Below are 21704 nucleotides of genomic sequence, written 5' to 3'. Positions count from 1 at the left end.
TTCATACTGCTGCATTCAAAACATTCACTCCCCGGACAGTCAACTTATCTGCGAACAAAATTGAGCCTTCAGAATTTATAGAGGGGGTGTCTATCTAGTCCTAGTGTCCTAGTAGTATACAAAAGCTACACTGGTCAAATATGTAATATTCAAGCAATTATAGAATTTTGACTTTAATTTACTCAATCTGACAGTACCGGGTGATGGGTCAAGACTGTTTCTCGGCCATATCTCGAGAACTGTTCGTCATATGACTTAGGGGTAAGAAAAATTATTGGGTAAATTGGTCATGAAGAATCGCTGGAAAATATTTTCAAGTTCTAAAAATTACCAACAAAGGGCGTAACTGCCATCTTAAATTTTAAAATTGCATTTTCTTTAAATTTCCCATAAACTAAAAAATTTTTTTTCACATTTTTAAATAGAACCAGTTTATCTATCATTTTCGTAAAAACAAAAACTCACTTATTTCAATAACAAAGATGGTGTGGGGCGTTCAATTGTTTCTGCCAATAACCTGCTTTAACTTCTTAACCGTTTGACCGATTTTAACAAATTTGGTATCGTTGAAAAGAGCATTCCTTGGGCAATGAGAATCAATTTACTTGAATCCTCCGCCAGGGGGCTAGTTTTGACACTCCAAAATCCTAAAAAATTCTTCTAAATGGTGCTATTGATTGTCCTGAAATTCTTAGTTTGGTGGATTTTCATGTTCCTAGGACTACGCGCGTCACTAGAAATATACTAGGCTTCAGAATTAAACAATTTTCGAGCAACATGTCTAGGAATAATCCACTAACAAGAATTTTGTCCGATGCAAACTATTTTTGGAAATTGCAGTGGTGTGATCTATTTAACTCTAATTATCACACTTTTAAAGTTAAAGTCAAACGTAATATTGATTACTAATGATTTTTTTTATTCTTTTGTGTGATTTCTAGTTTTCTACTTTGTATTGTCTTTTAGCGAAGGTTTATTAGGTTATAAAATCAATAAGAACATGTTTTTTTGTGGTATTTATATAATAATAATTATTATTATTATTTTGATTGAGAATGCAGTGTATTTCAGCTGTTTTTAAATATGGAGACTTGCGGTTTTCGCGACCATGGGCCACTTTTTTTTTGTGAACAAACAGAATCAATCTAGTTACGTTTGTTCCTGAGATACAGGGTGAAATCGAAAAGTTTTACTTTTTGAGACGCTATTATACCTTACTACTCATGTAAGATGCCATTTTTATTCATTGGTATTAGTTGCTTTAATTACAATAGATACAATAAATTTTAAAAAAAACATGAATCCATGGCCTACTATTAAAAAACAATAAAAAATAGGCTTTCATGGCTAAACTTCAAAATAAAAACAATTGAGGTTAAGATATACAGAGTGTTGCATTTAAAAAATACCAACATTGGAGCAATCTCAGAAACTGTGGTAAAGTTTTACTACGTCACTGATTTCTACGTAAAAACATCTAAAATATGCAAGTTTTACCTTTTTTATATCTTGCATGGAGTTAAACTTTTCGTTTTCACCCTGTATTGCAGAAACAAACGTAGCTAAATTGATTCTGTTTGTGGTATTACAAGTTTCACAAAAAGTCGCATAGGGTCGCGAAAACCGCAAGTCTCTATCTTTAATAACAGCTGAGATACACTGCAGTCTTAACCGAAACAAGACACAGTGTACATGGTACATCTTTCACGTTGATGCAAAAATACGATTTTTGTGCTGATGCAATAGTAAAATGATACATACGCCAGTCTACAAACCACAATATGAATGCAACGATTACGCCATCTGTGGTCATTAAATTATAAACGCTGTGGTTTGGAGCTAATATAAGATATATTTAAAGCGGCACTATACCCAACACGCCCGCTACACTAACTGTCGGTGGAATTAACGAATTAAGAATGATAGTACAAATTTGAAATATTCCTTTACCCTCCTCTCCATGATATTCTATGAATATACAAGAGATTATGAAGTATGTACAACATATGCAAACTACAGTGACAGTGGTGACAACAGGGAATCTCTTTTTTGATTGGTCGTTGGTTCCGGTCGCCATATTGGGGCTAAATTCCAAACTGGCCAATAGAAAGCCTCCAAAACGACGCAGTACACTCCGTGCGTTACTGTTTTGGCAGTGTCACCTGTAATTGCCACGGCCTCACGTAACTAGTTTACACTTTTGCTTCCTGTATTTGCTTTATATTACTTGTTCCGTCTCCAGAGCATATAGTTGTATTTACGATATTGTAAGGTATGTAATTCGCTTAAAATGTTTTTAGATGTAAAACTGTGCCTAACTCTACTACTGGTAATTGATGTAAAAATTTTTTCAGATGCCCTAAATACCTTAATCAGTTAAGATAGAAAATTGGTTAAAGAAGCAGCTTATCCAAAATTTAGCAGCAAATCTAATTGTGGTTATAGATAACGCAATTGTGATCATAAATACGCTTGAATAATTGGTTTAATGTTTAACATTAATGATTGCTGAAGCACAAGGGATATTGATCTCTTGTACTCCCTGGACTAAATCAACGAGTTTTGTCTTCCATTTAAGAAACACGGGACAAGGGACAAGAAGTGACAGAACACACTGAAATGTCAAACACAATTTAATGATTAATGGTTACCTTTATATGTACATTTTGGATATTGCACCATATTTTATACTTATTATACCGTTTTCTATATATCTTTTTTAATCTGGGAGGTAGTGGGTTTCCCATAGGTTGTTCTGCAAAGCTTTAAACAACTTACTTAAATGAAACTGACATTTATTACTCTATGGTCACAATTTGACATGACACGGTATATTGATCCTACAATCAATCTTTTAGCTCCAATATGGCGGATTATGATAAATTGTCGCCACTGTCCTTAAGTCACTGTAATGCAAACCCTCTCTCATCCCTGTAACTTTGTCAGACTTGGAGGAGGGTATGGGTATAAAATTTTTGTGGGTCTTAGTATGAGTAAAAACGAATTGAAAACTCTAAGTCAGTATCTTTCTACCATATCAGGTTTGGTCAGAATTAGTCAATTGAAGTTTTTCCAAGATTGCTGCACATATTAACTATTAGTAGTAAGGATTTTTCAAATAATGATCCTACCATGAAATTTGGTACGAATGCTTCGATAAGGGTATTTTTTTATATGAATACGCTAGCCATTTCAAATATTCAAAATGGCCGCCGTTATTAATTATCACTAATAAAATAGTTAATAGGCGTTTTCGTTTCTGGTGATCAGTTTCACCAAAATCAGTTCAGTTAAATCACTTGAAGAAAACTCAGACTTGACAGTTTGGTGTTTGTTATTACTTAACATAACCTAAAAAGAAATGGATTGGTTTATTATAGTTTTTTAGCGGTAATATTGTTTAAATCTTGCTCCTTCAATTCATCATCGCTCATTCAATTCATTTAGAATTCATATTAAAAGAATTCTTGTTAATATTTAATGTCTAACATTGTACAATGAGATTTTTCAGTAAATAAGCATTATTATTATTATTATTAAATACGCGACACGTTGAATCAAAGAGTATAAACTTTAATTGTATAGGAAAATTCAGAGAGTATTCGACAGGTACACTACTCATAAACAGTTCTTAAATGTCCGATAAAAAATAAACAAACAGCCTGGGAGGGTATAATTCCAGTTTTCTGAGGTTATGTTAATTGAAGTGGTTTAACTGTTGAAATTTTTCCCGCAATCAGATAATAGTGATTTCTGTTCACTTGATCAGTAGTTGGGGGAACTGATTGAAAACGAAAAAAACAAAGGCAATCAATTCAACTATACAGCTAACATTTGCATGATCTGTGCCATCTTGGAAAACTGCGGCCATCTTGAATTTCTTAAGTAGCCACCGTTTTCATATAAAATAATACCATTATAGAAGCATTCATACCAAATTTCATGCTTGTATCATCATCTAAACGATTCAAGCATTATCTGCAAGTATGAGGATGTGAAATGTGATTTATTACCTTGTCTTTATCTTTAAGTGGGCGGGGTTTCAGCAAAAGCTACATGTACAATAAAATAATAATATTGCAATTTTTGGTAGGAAGAATGCACAATGAATTGAAAGTGAAGGTTCCATCACAGAATCGTCAGTGGAGCAACAAAATGTAGAAGTCTTCTAGTAACAAATCGGAACATTCACAGTCGTCGACAGACTGGGCACGTTTTTAATAAATGTAATGTTTACCCTTAGAAATGTTGAGCACTATATCCCAAAATAGAAGAGTAGAAGAGAAAAGAAACCAATACAAAAATAAGAGCTGTAAAATTAACAAGTATGATGCTATATTAGAACGCAGACACATTTAAAGCTTCACATACACAAGCAAACAAAAGTTGAAAAACTTAAAATCATCGTTCAGCTTTGACAACAAAAAATGAGTGCGTTTGAGTAATGATGTATTTCATGATGTTATATTGCAAAAAAGCAAGCACTTTTAGGTGCATACCTGAACGGTGAATGAATTGGGCGTGGTAGATAAATTAGGCAGATACGTGGCGGCAAGGCCGTGGCCTATGTGGCCACCCATCTCTGGACCACCCACCACCTAACATACACACACTGTTACTCTATTTTTTTAAACTGGTACTCGGTTACTGCTAAACTAAGCCTGAGCAAGTACCGTCGGCTAAGCATTTTCAACCTACCTGATATAGAGGATTTCCGCTTAACTGGTAATTCGTCGGTACCAAAACGGAGCCGCCCGACATGCTTCCGGATGGTTTGTACAGTATGTTAGCATTGGCGGGTCGTATGCTGGGAGGAATGTGCTTTGTAATCGGAAGCCCCATCGACGGCCTACCTCTCCCACGCTGCAAAGCAGTTGAATTATTAGCTAGCTTAGACATCATTTGTAACTGAGTTGAACGTGCCATTGCCTGGTAAACGGCGGCCGCGCTTCCCATTCCTTGCTGCTTCATACGCGGCATTCGAGGTATTTTCGCGGGAGGTTCAAAATCGGCGGGCGGTTCCAAATTTCGTTCGGGCTTAAATTTGCGCATGCACGCCACCGAGTGCCTCGACAGCTTTCCCTTTTGATTATCCTCGAATGGACAATTGGGGCACTGATGGAAAGCGGGCGCTCTCTCCAAGCGACCTCTCACGCCGTGCTTAACTTCCATATGGAATAAAATATCGTGCGGACTACGAACTTCATAAGTACAAAAGTTACAACGATACACGTAGTTTTTCATGTGGGGAGTTTCCAGATGAAACGACATCGCTAGAGAGGACTCGGTCTTAAAACTACAATATTCACATTTCTTGGTCGGCATGCGATACGGAACATTATTTTCTTTCGTATACTCCAAATTCTTTATTAACGAATTGATAGTTTTAATAGTCTCCGCGTTCTCCCAATTTTCCCGATCGCGCTTACGCTTCTGCTGTTTCAAAAGGTCAGTTTGAACGGACTCCTGAACCAGGCCGTAACCGATACCCATAAAAAATTTTCCTAGGGCGCTATCGAAATATGTGGCGGGCTTACGTAACTCGGCCGCGAGCGCATTTGCGGTGTTGGGTATAGGCATCACAGGTAAATCTAACTCGAAATCTTTGCCCTCTTGTTTCTCATTTACTAGTTCAACATCCGAACCTTCCTTATTCGATTCATCCTTATCTGCGTCGTCGTCTTTCTTATCGCTTTCGGGTGCATCTTCCTTCTTGCTTTCGGACTCTTTCGCCTTGTCGCTCTCTTCGCTTTCTTTGATTTCATTCTCGAGAGTCTTAATGCAAGTTTTAAGGTCTTTTAGTGGAGGTTTCTCGTATACATAAGGAACAATAAAGGAAGGTGCCTCTACCACAAACATATCATCGGTTAAGGTGGGGAGAACGGGTGGGGCCGGAGGAAGCGTGGGTGCGGTGGTCGGAGGTCGGGTGGCTGGTACTGCTGAAATTGAAGTAGGAGTCATTGGAATAGGTGTGATTGTGGCGCGCATATTCGCCGGGTAAATACCTTGAGCGGGAAGCGCCATCGGCAGCATTGGAAAGGAGTTGGTCATTTGCGAATTCGACATGGAAGCTTTCTGAGTAATGGGAATGGGACCACGACCTGATAAAATGGAATTTGTGTCAATTATTACTAGCGTTGGTTCTTTTTTATTATTATTATTAGCGGTAGATTTAGAGGCAATTTCAGCAAGGCGTTTGGTGTCCTTGACAACTATGGTTGAACTAGACAGTCGCGATTTTTTCTTTGGAGCTTTCGTTTGAGGTGAAGGGGTGGCTTCAATCACAGCTAAAGGATCTTCGGGTAGTATCTCTTCAATATCGGACATATCGGACGAATCACATGGCTGAGGTTCCGGAATCGGGGGTGGCTTTGGCTTCTCCTTTTTGGCATATGACCTCCTTTCTTTTCCAAAGTTACGAATACTTCTTCGGAAAGCGACCTGCTCCGAAACAAGCTTCTTTTTATTTGCCTGAGTGTCGGTATCATTTTGCGGCTCGAGATCTTCTATAGGTTCCGTAATTTCAACGTCATCTTCCGTCATATCTATAGTGCCATTTTCTATGGGATCCGTATCGTCCAATATTACGACGTCATCGCAATCGGCCTCGCCCGAATCGTGAATAATAATGGAGTTAGCGTCGTCCATTTTATCACTATCACCTGTGCCGTCATCAAGACCGTTTCTTATCTCCTCGTGTTTATCCTCATCGTCGCTGTTGTTTATTTCGTGTATTTGCTCGACCGATCCTATTTCTTCCACCTCCATTTTATCCTCGTCATCATCATCATCCACTTCCTGCTCTTCGACGCTATGTATTTCCCTAAATTGAGCATCGTCGTCGTCATTGTCGGAATTGTTTTCTTCGTGTTCTACCATTTCATCTTCGCTAACATTTGTTGATTCGATGATTTCATCCGGGTCCTCATCTGCCTCTTTATTAAACTCGCACACGTCTCCGTTCACACTGGCACCATCTGAAACAATTTTCTATTTCAAACAGCACATTTGAGCCTGACGAATTAGTATTTACATTTTAGGTTGTGCCACAGTGTTATCAAAATTGACATTTTTGGTTTTATTTCGTGTTGCTATGGTTACGAGTGACATAATTGTTTATACCACTCAATGGTTTATACTCACAGATGTTGAACTATTCAAATGCTCTAATGCAACATGCTAAAATAGTCCACGCAATAAAGAACATATGAGGACCTTAGCTTGCAAAAATAAAATAATATAATAATAATATTATAATAAAATACCTACAAATTTTAAATGTAATGCAACCGAAAACGTCCTAAAGCATGTTTACGTACTACGCACCTAGGGGGCGCTGGCGTGCGTTGAAGTATGCTCATTGGCGATTCAGGCGCACTTCGCTTAACAATCCACGGCGTTCGTGTTCGCTCTCCCTCCACCCGCTTTACCTTTCGTTTTAACCCCCTGCCTCCTTGAATCTCTCTTATTTTTCAGCATCTGGAAGTCAACCCTCAACCTCCAACTTTTCCCCACCTATTTTCAGTCAAGTTCCCACATATATTTAAACAATATACTTTTATTACTAAGAATAAATTAAATTATTTTAAAAAAAGTTTAAATTACTCTTTACGGTTTAACTGCAGCTGATGGCCCAGGTTTATCTATGTCACTGCTGAAAATTAGGCTCATGCGCGAAAAATATTTAATTTGTTTCAAAGTCTCGTGTTTTCTTCAAGACCAAAGGGTGAGTAGATCTGTTGTTTCGCCCTACATCAAAATATCATATGATCTTTTTGTCGAAAATTTCCAGATACATTTTTCTCTGAAATACACAAAATAACAGTATTTTAAAAAAAAAGATACTTTTTATTTTTTTCCAAATTTGGGGGGGTTGTGGGGGGAATTTTTGGTGGGAAGTTGAAAATTCGGATTCATAGACACAGAAAACATGCCTACATATTTCCAGAACTACCATGAATTTTGCATCCTAAAATTATATATTTCCTGAACTAAAAGCATTTATTGTGATTGATTATTGATACCGCATGTTTGAACTGTTCCTTAGACGGCATTAAACGTGATCAAAAATTCCTATTTATCTATTTTGTTAATCAATCAACGTCAATTTTTCAAGAATAATCAGAACAGGTTATGGGCCCGTATCGTTTCTAGTGAGGAAGTGGCAGAAGTAACGACAGTTGTTGAAATTACCAAAATAAAAGAAGATTAGGAACCAGGAGTGTTTGGAGGTGAGGAAGAACACGCCATAGCTTGCCCTGTGTAACACTTAGAAGCAAAGTTAAGAGGTGTAAAGAGAAGACACAAGCAAGATGGAACTTTTAAACATTTAAACATATTAAACCTCTAGCAACTAAAACGGATTGACCTAAAAAGTGCAGACGCAAATGGAGCTGATGACGAGTTACAGCTGTACCACGAGAGATGGTGACACCAAAATAAGAGGCATGTAGCAGCAATAATAGATCAATATAAAAGTGGAGAGAATAGAGAGGCAGCCATGCGAGCTATACATTTATGGGAAGAGACAGTTCGGACATCCAGTGAGGCCAGTGTGGTCCTTTTCCACAGTTATACGCTGGAAAGATGTATGTTATAGTATTCAAGGATACCTACACTAAATTAAGATATGGCTATTTGTTGTCTAAAAAGTTAAAAAAAATTCCACGTGTACCGCTTCACAGCGAACGTGAATGAACGTACGTCTGGTGATAACAAAAAAACCTATTGCGAAAGGCGAGCGCGGTTGCCACGGTCTCTTCCTTTAATTAAAACCTTTCGTCAGACTACCATGACGTCTGGAAAGCATCCCCTCTCCTCCCGGATTTCACTTAGGCTGAATAATGGGCTGAAAACAAGCAAACAAGACATATTATAATGTCTATGCAACACAAAGATTATTCCATCCTACAATTATATCGCATAGACGTAAGTTAGTTTCAATGCGATGAAATGGAAGCTTTTAAAATTGTAGCTAAAAATATCTGAATTCAAGATATGTGTACGTTAGAGGCGGATTTCATCCACTGAAACAATCGCTAAACGAATGTGAATTTTTTGGGTACAATTCAAAATGATAAAATCAATTTTATGTGAGTAGTGATTGGGCCATATTTTTTTAAGGGCGCGGTCGCCAATAGTCACTGCTACTGGCACTGAACTATAAATATACTAGAACGCGCGCTGCGTCGGTCAGTGCGATCCGAGAGAGAGAGAGAGGGCCACAAGGGGAATCTCTGTCCCACTCTCGCGGATGCATAGAGCAGCCTATTTGAATTTATATTAATGATCAGTTTCCCAATGAGTGACAGTGACAGAAAACGGGCACAAATGTTCATACACATTGGCGGTATAAACAGAAACAATTCAAAAGGTATAGGACAATGCCATGTTAATCGAAAGAAAGTTGTCTAGAATTAATATCCAAAATTTAAAAAATTGGCATTCCATTTCAAAAATCAGAGTTTTTTGAAAACTGAAACAAAAAAGATGGCCATGGATATTCTTTGGTAAACCGAACCAGGGACCCTTAGCACCACAGTCCAGCTATAACTGAACTGTGCCCCACGGGCCGGCTTTATTATTAAGAGTAGATAGTGCAGGTGTCGGCAACCTGTTGAAACGGAAGAGCCAAAAATTACAATTTACAAAAATTTCCCAGTTTTTAAAGAGCCACAAAAACTTTTTGATTCAATATTATAGTATTTGGCTATATACAAGGTCCTGCAACAATGCGTCGGTTTTTCCTACATAGCTGATACCTGGTAAAAAATATTGGTGGTTGCCGATCTACAGAAATTATTTTTGAATGTACAGGGTGTCTCATTCTTACCATGTCAATAAATAACTGATCTTAAATAGAGCATCCTGCATATTTTTACTTGTTTCAATGCCATTTGTTCAAAGTGCTATAACTATTCTTTTTCAAATGGAACTACCACTATTTTATTTCGCTATTCGATTGTCTTTTGTGTTCTCTTCCAATGTTTATAAGGGGTGCCCTGTGCTTAAACCCCGCAGTTTTTATGTTATTCAATATTTTTCACAAAAGTACCTAATCATTAATTAATTACGTGGTTATACATCAGAGTAGGCTGCTATAATAAAGAAACAAAAGAATACCAGAAAGTAAACAAGTGTCACAAATTAGACAATTATTTGCTGCAAGTGTACTTTTGATTTCGTAAACAAATACAATTAATTAAAAAGGCGAATTTCGAACAAATGAGCTAATTTCTTTAGATAAATACGGAGAGCTGCAACTTTATATCAAAAGAGCCGCATGCAGTTCGCGAGCCGCAGGTTGCCGACCCCTGAGATAGTGACTTCTATACGAAATACTACAGTTAAGTTAGGTTCAAGTATTCTTTTTAGTTGTTTTCATGTTTAGCATTCATTGATATTATTTTGATTTATTATATATTATATATATTACCTCTTTAATGTATATACGTACACTTTCTTGTATACAACTATTGTAATCTTTTGGGGCTATCCATAATAAATATTATTATTATTTTACGTATGTTTAGTTATTATATGTTCCATTCATGAGATTTTATGCTGTTTTTGAATAAAAAAATTATTAGAAGACATGTCCAAGTTGTTAATCGAGTTGTTAATGTACATTCACGCACTTCTAGTCCACTATTCAGTAATCTGGACAATTCATTAATTCAGACACACCCCTCGCATATGATTATCCGGATTAAGGAGGTTGCCTAGGAGGTTGCACTGATAAGGTACACGATTTATTGTGAGACCTGTAATTTTTGTGGTACACTATAATATTATATCTTTGTTCCCTCGTTTGATTTGGTTTACCTTTAAGAGTCCAATTGTAATTTGAATGCAAGGTTCATTCCAGCAAATATTTCATATTTTGTAAAAGAATCATAGTTTTCACACACCATGTTCTATGTGGGGCTGAACCCCACCTGGCCTCCCCACCCTGACTTACTAGCACATTGGTAGACGTCACGAATGAATGTCTCTTGATAAACACAAATCCTCACAGGTATACTACTTGCTAAAGTAAAATACTAGTCTTGATGTACTTGCACTTGTATGTGAGGGTAAGACAGTGTAGCTTTCAAGCACATAATCCTATTAAGAAGTTTTGTGATGTTCTTACTAGTTTTAAAGTAGTTTTATCCGATTGAAGAAGCTAATTACTGGTCTGGAATTTAGTTCCCCTATATCGTGCGGTTTGAGCATGTGCTTGCACTTTGATGACTATTCATCATATTTAAAAGAGTTCAGCCTGCAAATGTAAAGAATGTTGTTCTTACATTAATAGCAAGATAAAGTGTAGCTTGTTTTGAGAAAGCTGTACAAAGGAAAGGATATGCTAAACAGAAAAATCTACTACTCTGTGAAATGTTACTGCTCTCCTTGTTTAACTAATGTGACATCATTATGGCCCTTGCCACTAATCCCCATAGCAACAAATTTAATGTTTCAATATCAAAACGAAATATTTACCACCCTGCAAGTAAGTAAATTAACAAATGAGAAATATTGAAAATAAACACTTGTTTATCAAGTGGCGAAGTAAACAAATAACGCACTCCCTAAAAATGAAAGGAATACTGGCATAATTCCATCTTTCCAAAGAAATAAGTTGATCCAAGAAGTTTGGTCATAACAACCTACATAAAAATGAAGACATCTGATTGTTGGAAGTGATGAAGAAGTGTACCTTGTCAATACATCAACGCAACCACGTGACAAAGCATATTTAACACTGACCCTAAAATAATAAAACGTCACACAAAAGTACACTGGCACTATAACAAACCATAGCAACCTAAAATATGTCTCATGCACTAACATCGTAGTTTAGTACATAATTTTGATAACTGTCTAACGATGTCAAAGCTCAAATGTGGGTGCCAGATTCCTCATTGATACTTCTGAATCGTGTAATTATTATCATAGCTATTTTCACAAATCAAAACAAACCTCGTATACTTTCTTCATTCGAATGGATTTCGTCGACTTCCCCCATTTCGGCAACAGCGGCCATAGCCCAATGGTCCACAGTAATCCTGCAAAAAAAGGCCACGTGAGTTCGTTTATCGTATCCGCATACGAGCATGTCGCTACACTTTCGCTGTTTAATTACAACAAAATAATTTTCAATGTTTATTGTTAATATAAAAAAGGGCATGTTTTAGTTGAACTGAAAGTGTCAGTGCTACCAACATTCTGACAATTACAGTAAAGAAAGGAGCAACAACAGTAGTTCCAAGGGGGTTAAATTGTGTGACTCATTATTACTAACATAACTTATAAATTCAATCATCAATTACCGTAGGTTAGTTTATTTATAATATTCCCGCCATCGAAATTGGTATTTTATATCAATTCGACATTGAACAGCTGCACACCGCCAATAGAAGGCTGTGACGATCGTAAATACCCGAAGTTAACAGCGACCCGCGACATTTAAAACTGTTGTCACACGTCCGTTTGAATTTCGAATAATTACAACAATAACTTTCAATCAACTGTCACTTATTATACCAAAAAAGAAGCGGAAAAAAAACAAGAAAGTACAGAGAAGGTCTGTCACTAACCCCTAACGCTACACTAAATTGCCAATATGGCGTCTAACGGTATATCACGTGACCGAAAATAGTGACGTATACGCTCCATTCCACGATGTCTTAAAAATTTTTTCATTACGTAAGCAACTACTAAATTTATTAACAATTATGATTATTATTGATTTCACGCTCAAAAATGCGTCAAACAACCGAAATCGCGAGACGTAGAATCGCCGGTTAACACAAATTCGTAAATTTGCAAATTCCCGCCAGAAGTTAATATTTGTACAGCGGCAATTTTGCAAAAACGAATTGGTTAAATAAAAAATTGGGGTGTTGCTAAATATGCACCTACGCAAGGCGGCGAGTGGGTAGTATTTAAATTAAGGCCCTTAAAGCGAAAATCTGACGCGCGCGCTTTTCCATTCGGCTACCTAATGATTCAATTATCAATGACTAATTTTCTACGAAGATGAAAGTGTGGCCGAAAAAATCAAGCGAAGACGGTCCAAGTTGGCTATAAAAAAAGATAAGTGAAAAGTGAAGGGAAAAGGCATCCAATTCTCGTGTAACGAAGTGGAACTCGTCGGCTTTTCGCTTTAAACGAAATACACCGCGCCTGATGATCAAAACTGAACCCGACGTCCCCCGTTTCGTGAAATGGTTGAGTCCAAACCTCATTTTGTTCATGGTATACTCTGTACCTCATGTATTTTTCTCAACGTTTCCCCCAACACTATTTCATGTGTACGTCCTCTTCTGTTTTACAAAGACAATAAATATTGCGGAACAAAATTAGATTTTTTCCCTCAATATATACAGAGTCCTCAATTTAAAGACGCGCTCAAATATAAATAAATCACCATAAGAGTTTGAGTTCCGGTCGCGAAGAATTTTAAACTAGATGCAAAACAAACTCGATGACAACTTTGAATTTGGAAGGCTTCACTGAGACGCAACAGTGTATAAGATCGCAATAAGCACCTACATAATAGCACTTATTATCTAGGTTCCGTTGCAAAATATCTTTGCATTCTATCGATTTTTCGCGAAAAGGATGTAGAGAAAAAACCAAACTATACTTGCTGCGCAGTTTTAGACCAACAAAAAATATCAATTCTGATTTTTCTTCAAAAAGTCGTAAGATTTGAATGAGTTGAAAAACTTTCAATTACTCGTATATAAATAATAATTACTTACAATATTCAGTTTACTGAAGACTTTTGGTGATTGTACAAATGATTGACTATACCGAGGACTATACTCGAAGGGTAATTTCACATTCAAAAGCAAATTAGGACAAAATCGAACAAGAATTGTAGATAACACGCCATTTTGTATAATAATAATATTTTGGTTCCTACTTCAGTTTCAATGGAAACTAGGTAACTGCACGTTTAAAAACATTAGTATAGCTCAAAGCGCAAAGAATCTTCTAGGAAGATACACACGTAATTATCCAAATTACAAAACGGAAATTGCACTTCCATTTCGAATTCCAAACAATTCCACAACATCGCCTACAAAATATAGGAGACTAATTATGGGAAATATGATTTTAATACATATACATAGTTTTTCCAATGTTAATCATGGAGCTCTCGGAAAGTAGTGCAAAGACTTTTAAATAGGAAAAAAAGGAGTAGGTTTCTCTCAACAGCAGTTGGATATCTATCGTATTATGGAAAAAATGCGAGAAAAAATGTGTAAGTAATTATATGCAAGCAAATTTTTCGAGTTAAAATTTTGGTGCAAATCACAAACGTGTGGTATTTTCTAATGGAAACCCGCAGAACCACCAGAATAAATTCCCAAATTATGCACTAAGCTTTAAATATTCATAGGAATCATAGGTATTGTATTAGGTAATGATGGTTAATTACAGGATGGGATTAATCATTACAAATCTCTATTACAATATTAATATTTACTGAGTATTGCGTTATAGGTAAGTCTTCCGACTGCAGTACTTGGTACTACAGTAAAAACGCTATTAACCGAAACTCTAGTAACCGAAATGGCAATCGGCCGAAAAACAAAACAAAATTGAATTCGACTATCTCTTTCGTTTGGCCGCTAGGGGGCGTTTCTCGAATTGAGTCGATTTCCATCCATACTGTTTTTATTAATTGGTTTTGGCAAAATCTTTCTTTCAGCACTTGTCTATGTAGCATACATCGCGATGTACAGTTTTTATACAGAGTGTTTCGTTTTTTAAAGAACCCCTACTACATTTTTCCACACTGACCACCCTATATATTTTGGAGTGTTTAAAAGAGCGTAAAATTTTGATGTCGGTATCACTTGTTATACATATTTATATTAAATATTATTTTTATACATTAAAATATTTTAATTGCAGACGATGGCGAACAAAAAATGTTAGGAACGACTTGGTTATCTAGAAATGTTTATTTATTTTTAATTTTTATTTTATTATATTTATTATATATTATTATTAAATCCAAATAGTCCCGATTCTTCGTAGCAGCCATAAAAGATAGGAGGGACTTGTCGCCGATTTCTCATTGAGTAAAAATATTCACAAAAACCAAAATAAAACGTTAATAAAACGTATATAAGTTGCTTTTTTTTCTCGAATTTTTAAAAACTAATTTTGGATTCGTTATTTTCATGTTGAAAAATTCCCATGAACCAAATGTCGTTCAGATCAGAATTTTTCGCACCCCCATTTAGGGGTACCTGATCTTGGGATAGGAGGAAAATACGCTTAACGGAACGCCATTGAAGTGGGAATCCCAATTGACAAGTTTTTCCGACAGTTGCCGATGTCATATTCGGTCTGCGCCGTTATTCGCCGTGCTATAGCGCGCGGCATGTATCTGTATATTTAAAACCCAGAATCTCTAATTGTAAAGAAAGTAAGAAATTAACTTCCCAAACTTGTCGGTAAGTACCACATCATTTTTACAATATACAGGGTGTAACAGTGGAACAGTATTTAAAAAAATAGGATGGTAGAGGGGACCAAAACAGACATTGGGAGCTACACGCCAAGCACTTCAACTTTCTCTCTGAGAGACCCTATTCTAACACACCCGATGGGTGTCTCACTATGGGAAGTAAAGATCGAACGGTACGGATATTAATATCGGCCACATGACCAATATGGCCGATGCCCGCCAATGGCCAATACATTAAGGGGTGGTGACAACGTAGGAGAATCGAGGAAACCTACAATTGTCAGCGAATTTTATGAAATGGAAATTGTCAAAGAATTTAACGACAAATGCACCATTCCTGCTTATTTGCGCGTCGTACTCACGTACGTTTGTGTTTGCATTTGTGTTCATTAAGGTCTCGCATGGCCACGCATTCGTATCGTAGGGAATATTCTAGAAATCCCGATAGACATTAAGGCGCCATAAAAATTACAGACATCGGCGATAAGAAACGAAAGTGGATGTGATGCATTTTTTTTGGCAAAATATGACGACGAGAACATTCTAGAAGATTCGGGAGTGTTCGAGAACTTTTGAGAAATATAGGCGTTGGCTATATAAGCAAATCGAATTGTGCTTAAGTAAATTCTAACATCGTTGCGAAGTGAAGTACTAAGCTCCCGCTCGTGTTATGTTATAATTGAGAGTGATAAATAATAATTACTGTTACACACTAAACAATTTCAAGACTGTTATAAATTTATTGTTAATTATTTGTACTTAAATAAATAAATTACGTGCACGTTACAGACTTACAGTATTGTAATGTGCGTGAGTGGTGCTCCTTCTGAATTCAGGGAAGTTATGTTTTGCTTTTAGAGCAACAGCATTTTGTTTGATCTTTTGATTCAGTTACAAAACTTGCATATGATGCACTGCATTTTTTTGCAACTTCTATCAAAATAGAAATATAAGTGTCCTGCACTCTTTTTAAGTCAGATTTACAATGGTAAAGTCAAAATTTCCGAATGTCTTAGTTAACAGTACAGAAACATGTTTGTTACAGAAGTTTCTTGAAATGAATTTTTCAATAATCTGTAATCAATATACGGAGTCATGTAAAAAAAGTTATTGGATTTATCTCTTTTTTTTAATAGAACTCCCCGTATATTTAACCTAAAAAAGGTATTTATCATATTAAATTCTCTTACCAAAAATTTAAAAATGAAAAAATTCAAAAATGTAATAGTTTCAAAAAAGTTCAAACGAGATTTTTAAAATTCAAAAATCTGAAGTTTGATGTATTTTCTCATTTGAATGTTTTTTTAATTTTGTTCAATATTTTTGTTAATGAATTGAATCTTTTTTTATTGTTGCCCCGGTGTTGTATTTTTAAAGACCGAATTTGCAGTTTTCAAAATAAATATACGGGGCCCAGTAAAAAAAAGTTATTGGACCTAACCTCATTTTTTTTTATTGAACACCCTATCTATTTTACGCTAAAAAGATAGCATATTAAATTCTCCTTTCAAAAATATAATACTGAAAAATTCAAAAATTCAATATTGTGCCACAAAAATTTTTTTAATAAAAAAATCTGGAATTGTTTGTATTTTCACGTTTGATCCTTTTTTTAAATTTTGTTCAATATTTTGCAAGTTTTTTGAAACACGAATAGATATATATTTTTGTATTAAAATATATGGTGTTCCATTTAAAAATGATGCCCGCTAACTTCTTTACCTGGCCCCGTATACTTATTTTGAAAACGGAGATTATTCAACAATCATTATAAAGATACTTTCGCAATAAATCTTTTTCTGTATCTCTAGTAACTAAGAAAATATAGGGTCCTTCAGAAATTGACAATTTTTTGATTCTCTTAAGCGAACGAATATTTTCGAAATTTTAATTTTACCATTTTAAGTTTGGCCCAAAAAGAACACATAACGTCAATATTACTTTATTATTTATTAGAAGCACGAATTCTGTGGAAATCATAAATAAATTGGGATTTTTCCAGAGTGAGACACCCCTCGAACACGCATACATTTTTAAGCTCGTCTTAAATAAATTGTTGGAAATCTGCAAATTTATTGTGAAAAACTGATACAATTAAAGGTGAAAGTACTTAGTAGAAAATGGATTTGAGGGTATAAAAAATCTTGAATTTTACATTTATGATATTGTGACATAAGTAGAAGCTGTACCACTGCGGGACTAAGGGTCCCTGGTTCGAATCCGGGTTCAGGCATGGATATTTGTAAATGTATAGTGAGTTGGGTTGGCAGAGCAACTTTAGCTAAAACCCCGCCCACTCAAAAATAAAAACCAACAAAAAAATTAAAAAAAAGTACAAACCTCGACCCAGACGCTTAAAATAGAAAAAATAAAAAAATTGACACTAAAAGTCTCGCTAAAAGTAAACAGTAAGGACCATTCCTTACACAAAACACAAAAACCCAAAATATACGAAAACCTCAAAAATGTATATATTGAGTTCAGACAAATAATGAAAGGTATAGTTCGCTATTGTTTTTTTAAGACGCTTAAAATAGAAAAAATAAAAAAATTGACACTAAAAGTCTCGCTAAAAGTAAACAGTAAGGACCATTCCTTACACAAAACACAAAAACCCAAAATATACGAAAACCTCAAAAATGTATATATTCAGTTCAGACAAATAATGAAAGGTATAGTTCGCTATTGTTTTTTTTAAATGACAAAACGAAAAAATATAAAATACAGAAAACAAAGTAACAATGGCAATGGAACATACAAATATGAGTAAGTAACAATAGATACGGACAAAAGTGGACAATCCAAACAATCGTAAGAAATCAATAACGGAACAAATTACAAACATTCTGAACAGTGAGTGGGAACTCTTACCACGAGATACTGAAAACCACAGTTTGGCCTTTCCCCTCGCCTTTCCCCAAACTTCTAGATAGTCATGTCTATCATTGAACAGAAGAAGGAAAAATTGGAGAGAAAAATTATAGGAGTTGCATTGTCGCTCACAAAAAATCTCCCTTTAAATCAGTTCATGAATTAACTACCACTTTCATAATCTATTATCAGTATCAGTACGCACGACGCGAAACACCGATTTCGATTTCCGATACTCGTGATTTTTGAAAATGGCAAATGGAAAACTAGTGTTTGCTCCTTTCTTTGCATATTCGCATTTTATTCATCGCTCCTGATGGTGTTCCGTGATAATAGTGAACTGAACAAATCCATAATAAATTAATGAGATAATTGTTATGTATATCCAACTAATTTTCATTTTGTTAAACGCAATGTTACTAAAAAACTGAATGCGACCATAGCGTTTAGTGCCGATTTTTAAACAACCTGTTTGCGCCATTCGAATCAATTTTCGACGTTTTTCTTTCGATTGGATAATTACTGTCTTACCCTAATCGTCGTGTTCTTCGTCGTCGAAGGAAAGCAGCGTTTTGCCTTTACGCTTCTTGGTCTTTTCGTCGAGATCCTCGCCCGATGAACTTCTTTTTGACGACTTCTGACTCTGAGCGGTTTTCGCTTTCGAAGGCCGTTTAAAAACGACGGGAATATTCAAATCGGCGGGAGTCTCCTCGGCCTCTATAAGGATAGAAATTATGTGAGAAACGCATTTTGCGCTGAGAAGAAAAAGGAAAATGTTGTAAACTAAAAGCGCGCGTCCAAGTTGTCATGTGATATTTCAGGCGAAATGCCGTTTCACATCGATAGACCCAACCATTTTCAAGAAAAAGGGGAGTACGCGTTCAACTACAGTTATTATGGAGTAAAATACGTCACGTGATCGCAACATCTACGTTCACTGAATTCTCCTTATTCCTTGCACATATGACGTGAAGGAAAAACTAGATGGTTGGGTTTCGACGAAAATTTCCATCATTATATTACCAAACGGCTCTCGAGTTTCCTTGGTAGATTTAAATCAAGCGCACTTAACGTTACAAAATAGAGCAATAATTGAAAGCGTAAACTTTTGATTTGTTCCCGCCATACAATCCGCATGGCATCCGAAAGTAACCGAACAATCGCGACGAAATCCATTCATACAATGTCAGAAAATTGTTGCGAGTGTATTAATTACCACGTTGAGAATCCTTTCGCAAATTATGACTTATTGCCACCTTACGTAAGTTGTGCAGTGCCATAAATTGATAAAAACGTTTTAGGCTTACGCTTTTTCAATTCCTCTGCGGCTTGTGTAGCTTCTTCAGCGGAAAGATCACCAGGTCTAAGAACCACCACCGTAGGCTGCTCTTCGGAGGTATCTTCAAAATCCTCCTCAGTAGCTCGATCTAAAGCCTCCCTCTTAAATAAAATTAAAAATAAACCATTAAAATTGATAGGATTCCAACATAACCTAACCTACTTTCGTATTAACCGTGGGGCCCTCCTTATATCCCACTTGTTCTTTAATCCTCTTTAAAAAATTAGGTTCTTCCGGTTTCGTGAATGTGATATTTCTCTTTGACATTGCACTACCATCCGTAATTGTCAAATTTTTAATAATCCCCGTGTATAAAAACTAGTAGGGAACAATGATAAACACCAACACGAGTACACCAACCACTACCAGCGACGCTCGTTTGTACGCTGCTCTGCTGTTACGCCGAGAAAAGCGGGTCCCGTCCTGTAGAATTTCTAATAATTTTTCCTACACGCATCTTTCGCGGCTTCCCCATTTAGGATAATTTTGTTTTCCCATCACACCAAATAAAGATACTAATAGATGTTGTGAACAAATTTTGTTCATAGAATTACCCTCGATTATTTAAAAGTTGCTCACGTCATGAAACAAAAAAAAACACGGAAACGCAACTTCTTTTTTTAATTTATTTTGAATTTTTTCGTTTTTTACTGGAGGTGTTTTCGAATTTACGTGATTAATAAAGTGCCCGCCAATATTTTGCGCGCTATACCTACGCCTTTATATCCACATTTTCCCTAGATAGTGCGCTCATTTGTTTTCGGGCTATTAGTCGTAGTCCATCACCTACCTTGTACCACCTTTAATTGCGACGTGTTGTTTTTTATTCACTTACATCTTTATCTTGCCTCGAAGCAGCGACTTCCGTAGAAAATGCAACGTCATTCGATGATGAAACACCCCATTCAGAGGGAAAGAAACAGAAATTGTGTACATCCAATAACATATAGCAACAATTTTAAGTGTATAAAACAATAATATAATCACGTTAAGGGATGAAAGATAGCATGCATTTGTTTCCAAGGAACTTATCAGTAGATAGGTTTAAAGGTAACATGAGAGACTGCCCCTAAGTCTAATGACATGCTAGTTCCTTTATAATCGAATAGGAGCTGTAATCTGTAGATAACACGCTCATTAGGTAGGTAATAATTGATACGAAATCGGATGAGATAATCAGTGAAACAAAAGTCGCATCAGCCATGTATCATTTGATACATATATGTCAGTACTGAGACAGAATGAAATCGTTGGGGGTGAAAGTCTGAAAGGGTGTGAAATTGTAAGTGGATTCTGTGCATCTCATCTGCTGCAAAATTTTCTGTTCAGAATTCAATACCTATAAATACAAATTTAATTATTACATCATGTGTACTTGATACTTTTAGCAAAGTTTGTTATTTGTACCTATCAACTTATTTCGACTTTTCAGTTCAATACTTTCTTCACTAGCATGTCTCTAAAAGCGTTTAAATTTGACGTTAGTAACTGTAAAATTCGTATAAAGACATTCGAGTCCGCCACTAGGCGCTTTTGAGTCTGGCCATCTGGCGTTCGACTCAACAGGTGAATGCGTTGAATTTGAAACGAATTCCGGATCCTGTACTTTTCAACTTTCCAAACTATTAACATTCCATGCTCTCATTGAATTCCATGATAACCCTTACTTTAAATAATCTCATTAGTCTAATTTATCTCTTTCCATCAAATTCAATTACGTAAAAGTCGAGCAGATAATAAAATCTATTATTAGAAGAACAACATTAGTACTTACTATTTAAAAATATGCAATTCGGTTTCATCTGTGATATTTGTCCACAACTCTTGTGCAGAAAAAGCGCAAAGGTAGTAGCATGCTATATTTATCGATGTTTTCTTTCTTGTTAGATGATTAATGGAGAAACTTCACTAATAGATATGTCTCGTGCAGACAATTCATTTTGCCTTTGTGGATACTTTCCTCCGACAAAGCGTCTTCGAGATATTCGCTCGTAAAGTTTTGACACAACCAACAGATTT

At 35.9% G+C, this 21704-nt stretch overlaps 3 protein-coding genes across 6 annotated transcripts in view; all 3 read right to left on the bottom strand.

Annotated features, from left to right (window-relative positions):
* Positions 1-21704, bottom strand: part of LOC116174658 (RE1-silencing transcription factor B-like) — a 394864-nt gene that overhangs the window by 241722 nt on the left and 131438 nt on the right. The window lies entirely within an intron of this gene.
* Positions 4473-19784, bottom strand: LOC116175092 (eisosome protein SEG2-like). Of its 4 annotated transcripts, XM_031493189.1 has the most exons (5): positions 18878-19016; positions 11965-12050; positions 4924-6977; positions 4699-4863; positions 4473-4598 (listed from the first exon to the last, which is right to left on the bottom strand). In XM_031493189.1, the coding sequence occupies exons 2-5, from the start codon at positions 12026-12028 to the stop codon at positions 4488-4490; spliced, it is 2394 nt and encodes a 797-aa protein (XP_031349049.1). In that variant the 5' UTR covers positions 12029-12050; positions 18878-19016; the 3' UTR covers positions 4473-4487. The 4 variants fall into 4 exon arrangements, with proteins under 4 accessions (XP_031349049.1, XP_031349048.1, XP_031349046.1 ...); XM_031493188.1 differs by lacking the exon at positions 18878-19016 and adding an exon at positions 19654-19784 and having other exon boundaries at positions 4699-6977; XM_031493186.1 differs by having other exon boundaries at positions 4699-6977.
* Positions 18879-19952, bottom strand: LOC116174655 (uncharacterized protein KIAA1143 homolog). Its single transcript, XM_031492597.1, has 3 exons — positions 19848-19952; positions 19654-19786; positions 18879-19063 (listed from the first exon to the last, which is right to left on the bottom strand). The coding sequence occupies exons 1-3, from the start codon at positions 19950-19952 to the stop codon at positions 18879-18881; spliced, it is 423 nt and encodes a 140-aa protein (XP_031348457.1).

This window comes from Photinus pyralis, unplaced genomic scaffold (assembly GCF_008802855.1).
Source record: "Photinus pyralis isolate 1611_PpyrPB1 unplaced genomic scaffold, Ppyr1.3 Ppyr1.4_LG6, whole genome shotgun sequence".
NCBI lineage: Eukaryota > Metazoa > Arthropoda > Insecta > Coleoptera > Lampyridae > Photinus > Photinus pyralis.
This window is presented reverse-complemented; position numbering and strand designations above follow the sequence as displayed.

What these genes read in the sequence shown, in the direction of transcription:
- LOC116175092 (XM_031493188.1), bottom strand. Translation starts at nt 12,028, where the DNA reads ATGGCCGCTGTTGCCGAAATGGGGGAAGTCGACGAAATCCATTCGAAT. An exon ending in GAATGAAGAAAGTATACGAG is followed by an intron (nt 6,978 to 11,964) that starts GTTTGTTTTGAT and finishes AAATTGTTTCAG; the next exon opens with ATGGTGCCAGTGTGAACGGA. An exon ending in GCGGAAATCCTCTATATCAG is followed by an intron (nt 4,599 to 4,698) that starts GTAGGTTGAAAA and finishes TGTGTATGTTAG; the next exon opens with GTGGTGGGTGGTCCAGAGAT.
- LOC116174655 (XM_031492597.1), bottom strand. Translation starts at nt 19,952, where the DNA reads ATGTCAAAGAGAAATATCACATTCACGAAACCGGAAGAACCTAATTTT. An exon ending in GCCCCACGGTTAATACGAAA is followed by an intron (nt 19,787 to 19,847) that starts GTAGGTTAGGTT and finishes ATTTTATTTAAG; the next exon opens with AGGGAGGCTTTAGATCGAGC. An exon ending in CGCAGAGGAATTGAAAAAGC is followed by an intron (nt 19,064 to 19,653) that starts GTAAGCCTAAAA and finishes CTATCCTTATAG; the next exon opens with AGGCCGAGGAGACTCCCGCC.